A 7185-nucleotide genomic window follows, 5' to 3' on the forward strand; every position below is an offset into this window, starting at 1 on the left:
AATAATCAATAGTCTTTCTGCTAGCGGTGTATTTCATTCGCAGCAGTTTCACGGAGAGTTTGAGGGAGATTATATATTTATGGTTTCCCATTTGAAAGAATTTTAGCAGGTTTACCTCGAACATATGGATCCTGTTTTTGTTCTTTTGTTTTAGCACTTAATGCTTGTGAAATTGCCAGTTAATGACATCCATGCCTAAACCATGTTGCTTTTTAAAGTAAAACGTCTACCAAAGGTCCGTGTTCATACTTACCACTTCTCAAGTACAGCAATGAAAATTTTAAGAGGTTTGTTACCTACTGCGTCTGGGGAGGGAACCGACCGAATAATGAAATTACAAACAGGAGTTTAGATTAAAGCCCTGCCTGTGCTGGGTCTTGAGGCAGCGCCGCCCCACCAACACCAGCGGGGCACCCGGGGCTGGGTGTTGGGGATGCTCTGGAAATGGGTGCAGGGGGGTCGGTGTTGGGGAGGTAGGCGGAGAGCAGGCGCTGGGGCCGGGTGAGGGTGCCGGGGGTGAGGCGGGATGCGGGGACACCCCGGAGCTGCTGCGGGGACCCCGCTGCGGGCTCAGCCAGACAGCGATGCCGCTGGCCGGGCTGGCTTGTGCCTGATAACGGGGTCCCTTCGGTGCCTCCCGGCCGGGCCCCCCGGCAGAGCCTTCCCCGGCCGGGGCGCTCCGGGAGCGCGGAGCGTGCGGCACGCGTTACCGGCCCCGCTAATCACCCCGAGCCTTTGATTGCCCCGCACGTGGGGACGAGCCTCCGCACTTCAAAAGAGCGTGGGAAATCCTGATTAAAAGGCTTTTCTCCCCCGTTGGGACCGACACCTTCTTTGAAGCCCTTCCAAGCGACAATGCAAACGCACCCAGAGCCAAAGGACCGTATCTATATTTTAAGTGACTTTAATTTCTCTTCCCCCTTCTTTCTCTCTCTCCCCCTCCTTTCCTTTCAGTTTTGGAAACACCTGGTAAGTTGTAAAATGATTTACGAAGTGAAAGTGTTAAATGAGGCCACCAGCTGTAAGACTGACAGAGCTTTATGAGTTTTATTAGGTGCCCTATTATGGAAAATAAACTTTAATCCGTCCATAAAAACAGAATCTGAAAAACATATTTGCCCTTTTAGTCTGGAACACTGAAGGTATTCTTGTGAGACGCTGGGCTTTAAAGAGATTAATTTTATTGAGACAGACACAATACACCGGTAGGACTTTGATACCGGGTCCGTGAATAGCTGCCTGTACCCGCAAGGCTGGTTTCCGTGGGGCTGAGGCGAGTTTGGACACACAGCTCTTGGGCATACAGGATATTTCTGACCCGGTGGGGCACGTCTGCCAGCTTAATTAGTGGGTGTTTAATTAGAAATTAATGACTGAGGGAGGATCTTTATTGTTTGGTGGGGGTGTGATCTCAGGTATTATTATTATTATTATTATTATTATTATTAATTTACTGTTGTTTTATTTGTGTTGTTATAAAAATTTTGTGTTATATTTAATTTATTGATTTTTTTTGAGATAATAAGGTGTCGTACAGACTGATACGGTTCAGACGTTTTAAGGTAGCAGCAAGAGGTAAATCCTGCTGACAGTAACTCGGATGTGTCGCCGTGATTAGGGCGGATGAGCCACAGCGGCCCTACGCGGGTCTTGCGCGCTCCTGCCCGGCCCTTCACCCATGAAGATGCAGCCTCAGCCAGCGGCGTGAAAAACCACAGAGATACTAATGACTTTATTTTTCTATCGCCTTGAAATCTCCACAGCCTGTGACCAAAAGAAAATCGTTTACAAATTTAAATCAAAGCCTCCGACGCAATCGTTTCCGTGCAAGGGGTTAGCTGCCGGTCAAGACCAAATCGAGATTATCCCGATCAAATCTTTTGACATATAGGATCTGTTCAGATTTTTGATAGATTGTGATTTTTGGCGTGTCGCCCCGGGGCACTGGGCGTGCCAGCCCGGTGAGCTGGTTATGCCTGGGTGCCACCTCCAGCTGACCCACCTGAAACTCTCCGTGAGGGACAACACTTTTCCTTCCTGAATCTCATCCCATAATTTCATGCATCCGCCAGCCTGTGTTTCACTGGGCGGATTTTTACAGAAGCAGTTAAGAGGGGCCACGCTGTGGCCTCATAGGACACACTCATACGTTAATGCGATTTTGTAGAAAACCTCTTTATTAAAATTATTATTGTTTTATTTTTAAAGTGCACGGGAGTGGAAAAGCTCTGTGTTTCAGAGCTCCTCATTCTCATCTCCCGGGGCTAGGAGGGGGAGCGGTGCCCCACGAGCGGCGGGGTGCGGGAGCCGCATCCTTCCGCCCCCTTGCGCGGCCCTACGCGGGAGCGGAGCGGAGCCGCCCCGTCGTTCATTCATGGGGATGAATTGCCAGACGTGGCCCTGAGCTGGCGGGGATGAGCCAGTGATTATATTTAAATTCGCCATAATTGATTTGGCGAAGAGTCGCGGTGACAGGGATTAATTGATCTGCAAATTTATTGGCGAGATAAATCGCGCAGTTATCGAAAACCCCGCGCTCCACCGCCGGCGGGGCGGGGAGTCGGGGGTCCCGTCCTCGGTACCGGGGAGGGCACCGGAGCGCCTCGCTGCTTTGGAAGTCGAGCCTCCCCAGGAAAGCAGTATGCAGGATGCTCCCTCTTTTCCTAGGCCCCAGCCCCTTGGGAGGGGATGGTCCCCACCAGTCCCCGAGCTCCCAAAAGCATCGCACGGCCAGGAGCGCCGCCGCCTCCCCGAAACCCGCAGGGCTGTTGCCGGGGGTAGGCAGCTCACCCCTGTACTGAAGCGCTCCTCTCCAGAATATCCTCAGTATCGGACATTGCACGGCTAAATTCGGATTAGGAAGCGGCTCCCGGCTCCCTCCCGAGCTCTTCGACCCCTCCCAAAGCACCGGGATGCCCTGGCTCGGGAGCATCCTCCCCTCACACAGCGCTCGTACACCTCCAGTAAAAAACGCCGTTTATTTTCCCCCCCATCGCAGGGGTGGGAGGACCTGGGGAATAATTTAGCATGCATAAGTAGAGGTAATTTTTTTTTTTTATAAATACGATATACAAAAATAAAGACAGTATTGAGATTTCCAGCAGTTTTAACGTTCATGACATAAACAGATTTCCCGATATATAGTAAGAACAAAACATTTCCAATACTCAGCGAAAGGAGCGCGCTTCCAGGGGGCAGGGATGGGGGGTGGGGGAGCTCAAGTTTTGTCTGGTTTTCAGTCAATAATAACACTGTATTCACGATACATCCTCTTCCCAGCCCGGCATGCGGAGGCTCCTCTTCTCCATCCCTCTCCAAGCAGGGAGAAATCAGAACAAGGCGGGAGCGGGACCGGCGCCAACCAGGAGCGGCGGGACGGCTGGAGGGGCAGGACCCACGGGGGCTCACTGGGGCTGCGCCGGGGCTCCGTGCCGGCCCCGGGGCTGCGTGTCCTCCTCGTCCGCCTCGGAACAGTCGGAGGAGTGGTACGGGCAGCATCTCCCGGCCGCCGCCGCCGCCTCCTCTTCCTCCTCCTCCTCTTCCTCGTCCTCAGGTTCGCTGTCGGGCAGCTCCCGCATCCTCCTCCCGGCGCTCTTCTCGGGGGCGGGCAGCAGCAGATCCTCATCCCCCTTGTCCTCGCCGCCGCCCCCCTTCGGCTTCTCGGCCTCCTGTGCCGCCTGCTCCTTCGCCTTCTTGCTGCGCTTCCACTTCATGCGCCGGTTCTGGAACCAGATCTTCACCTGCGGGAGATGGGACACAAGCACATCCCCTCATCCACCGCCCGCGGGGGCGGCCACGCCCGGCCAGCCCCCGCGGGGCCGGGGACACTCACCTGTGTCTCGGTCAGCATGAGCGACGTGGCCACCTCGAAGCGCTTGGGCCGGGAGAGGTACTTGTTGAGCTTGAACTGGTGCTCCAGCTCCAGCAGCTGCTGGCTGGTGAAGGCCGTGCGGGGTCGGCGGCACTTTCCCAGGAGGTTGGACTGCGCCTGGGCTGGGAAAGGAGAAGGGGGAGCGCGGAGGTGAGCGCGGAGCCGCCCTGCCGCGGCCGCGCATCCCCCGGGAATCCCGCTGGGAAGCGGGGAGGCAGGAAAGGCTCTGCGTGTGATTGAAGCAAGGCTGGACCATTATCCACGGGAGCGAGGCGGGGATCGCCTCCAGGCCCTCTGACTCCGGGATTTCTCGGCTTCCGCCGTGTCAGGGGATCGCCCACAGGGACAAAAAAAAAAAAAAAAAAAAAAAAAAAAAAAAAAAAAAAAAAAAAAGGAATTAAATGAAATCTTTTAAATAAAGTAAAATATGTCTCTTGATTTCCCAAGAGCCTAACAAACGCGAGACAATAAACCGAAGGCAGGGATCGCGGCGAAGGGGCACGGGGCTCTCCGGGGAGCGGCAATTTGCTCCATTTAATGTTTTAGTTAAACCTGTCGCGCTCCCTGCCCGCCCATATCCGTTTAATTAGCGGGATTGCTAGCAGGAACCAGGACCGGGACCGAGACCGGGCCCGCTCCGCGCCCTGCACCGGCTGCCCCTCGGAGCGTAAATCATCAGCGAGGACTAGAAAGCTGTATTGGAAACGGGGGGTGGTGAGGAACTAAAAAAAAAAAAAAAAAAGCGTGTTTTCCACATTAAAAAAATAATTAAAACAAAGGATTTATTAGAGGAGGGAAAAAAATACCAAAACAAAAATAATTCAGCCACGAGAAAGCGGGAACTGAGCCTCTTTGAAGGCCCCGACACCCCTGGGCATGCGACCCGGCAGCGCTACTGCCCATTTCTCAAATTATTTAGATACTTTGGTTATTAGGTTTAGAAAAATAAAAGAGATCTGGGAAAGGGCGTCTTCTGCTCCCCGGCCACGGTTGGAGACAGCTCGCTAAAGCAGCAGAAAGAATAGGACAGTGTCCGCTCCCGGCCGCAGCGCCCGGGAGATTTTCTCACCGCGGTGCGATTTTCCGAGGCTCGTTTTGCTTGGTTATTTATTCCCCTCTGCCCCTTGTTTGAGAGGCAAGACTCTAACAGCTTTCCTAATTATTTTTTCTTCTTGAATGTTCCAGTCTAAACAATCCCAATCCGAGAGAAAACAATGGACTTTTTTGTCTGCGAACGTGTGTGCCGAGTAGAAGGGGGGAAAAAAAATCGCAATTCTTTTCCTGGCATGATTTTCGTAAAACTACACCTCCGGTATTGTTAAACCGGCCATTCCCACCGAGAGCTCACACCTCCGAAAATGATCTTTGCTTAAACCAGATGCATGCAAGTTCCCCATCGCCGCGAGGCCTAGAGCTCGGCACGGCGCTTTGCTGGGACTCCGGGGTTGCCTGGCTCCATCCAGCACTCCCAGTCTTTCCAGAGCCCAGACCTAAACCCTTCGTACTCCTTTCCTATTCGTTATCTCCAGGGGATGCAGAACCCCAAGTTTTTGGCCGATCCCAGATCCTCCCTACTTTGCCTAGGAGGCCCGACATCATTATTACACGTCCATTTCCGATAAAGGAGAAATAAAATTAAGAACGGTGAGTGAGTGATGCGACCTGCCACCTCGTTTTTTGGGGGTTACATTGAGACTGGGGTTTTAGGGACACCATAAGGAATCCTGCCCTGGCCCCTGACCAACTCCCACCTCCCCTCCCCGGCGGCTTCTACCCTCCGGGAACGGCGGGAAAGGGCATTTGCAAAGGCAGGGGAGGCATTTGTCACCTTCCCGTTTAACCCGCCGTGAGAGGCCAGCCTGTCCGGGACTCCTCAAGGGCAGGGAATGGCGATGCGACCGCACACCCCCGTTTCCCGTTGCGGAGCGCTATTTCTTTCTTCTGACATAAATTTTGCCAAAAATAAAAGCGTCTTTTCCAGTTTAAGTCTGCAGCTTGTTTAGGCGGGGACAGGGAAGGAGGCAGCTCCCGTAGGCCCGTGCAGCGGGACAGGAGATGGAGGGGACGCGGCTGCGGAAGGAGGGAGGTAAATACTCACAGTTGAAGTCGGGCATCTTGGGCAGGATCATGCCCGCGGTGGAGGCCCGCAGCCACTGGTCCAGCTGGAAGGTGCCGGCGCTGAGCTTGATGGGGTCGGCGGCGGGGTGCGAGGGGTGCGCTCCCTGCACCTGCGAGTAGGGGTAGGAGAGCGCCGGGTGCTGCCCGCCCAGCGCCGAGTACCCGTACACTGGGTGCCCGTAGAGAGCCGCCTGCGCCGGCATGCCCGGCCCGCCGGGCGCCGCGGGGTGCAGTCCCAGGGCCATGCCGGCCGCCGAGGCGTGGTGGTGCGGGTGCGAGCCCGTGCCCGCCCCGGGCAGGAAGCCGGGCTTGGGGACCAGGGCGCAGTGGGCGGCCAGGAGGCGCGGCGGAGAGGGGCTGTCCGTGCGCAGGCAGTCGGCGGGGCCGCCGGAGGGGTGCTCGGAGGAGGATGAAGAGGACGAGGAAGAGGAGGACGAGGACGGAGGGCTGCCGCTCCCGCTGCTGCTACTACCGCTGCCGCCCAGCGAGGTGACCAGGGCCAGCGGCGCGCTCTGCCCCGCCGCCGCCTTGGGGGGGTCGACAGCCAGCAGCGCGTCGATGCGGAAATTTTTGGATTTTTCCATGGGAGCGCCGGCGGGAGGCGGCTGGGGACCGTGCGGCTGCCCCGGGCCGGCCGCGTCTCCCGGCGGCGGCGGGCGGCAGTGCGGCCGCGCTCCGCGGCGCGCCCCTTCAAGGGCCGCAGGCGGCTCCCATTGGCCCCGCGCCGCTGCGGCCTCGCTCGCCATTGGCCGAGCCGCCCACCCGTCACCGCCGAGCGCCCGCCCCGCGCTGCGGGCGGCGGCACCGGGAACAGCCCGGGACACCCCATGGGAACAGCCCGGGACACCCCATGGAGACAGCTGGGGACAACCGGGGGGACAGCTCGGGACACCCGAGGGGACAGCCCGGGACACCCCATGGTGACAGCTCGGGACACACCGGGGGACAGGTCTGGACACCCGGGGGGACAGCCCGGGACACCCGTGGGGAACCGGCTGCTCCCCACGGAGAGAAGCCTCCCAGGCCCGGCAGTGCGCGGCTCTCCGCCGGCCGCGCTGGCTCCGCCGTGTGTCCAATGACAGTTTTCCACCATTCCCGCACTCGGCAAATATTTGCCGTAAACGCGCCGCCGGCCGCTTTTTAACGAGTCGGAAAGAATAAACACCTGCGGGTCAGGGAGTCACCCTGCCACCAAA

The 7185-nt window shown here is 56.9% G+C and overlaps 1 protein-coding gene across 1 annotated transcript; it reads right to left on the minus strand.

Annotated features, from left to right (window-relative positions):
* Nucleotides 1–3347: 3347 nt before the first annotated feature.
* Nucleotides 3348–6629, minus strand: MNX1 (motor neuron and pancreas homeobox 1). Its single transcript, XM_041489844.1, has 3 exons — nt 5970–6629; nt 3833–3993; nt 3348–3740 (listed from the first exon to the last, which is right to left on the minus strand). Exons 1-3 carry the CDS (start codon nt 6571–6573, stop codon nt 3405–3407), a joined length of 1101 nt encoding a protein of 366 aa, XP_041345778.1. The 5' UTR covers nt 6574–6629; the 3' UTR covers nt 3348–3404.
* Nucleotides 6630–7185: the final 556 nt, after the last annotated feature.

Source organism: Pyrgilauda ruficollis, unplaced genomic scaffold (assembly GCF_017590135.1).
Source record: "Pyrgilauda ruficollis isolate IOZ18807 unplaced genomic scaffold, ASM1759013v1 scaffold12, whole genome shotgun sequence".
NCBI lineage: Eukaryota > Metazoa > Chordata > Aves > Passeriformes > Passeridae > Pyrgilauda > Pyrgilauda ruficollis.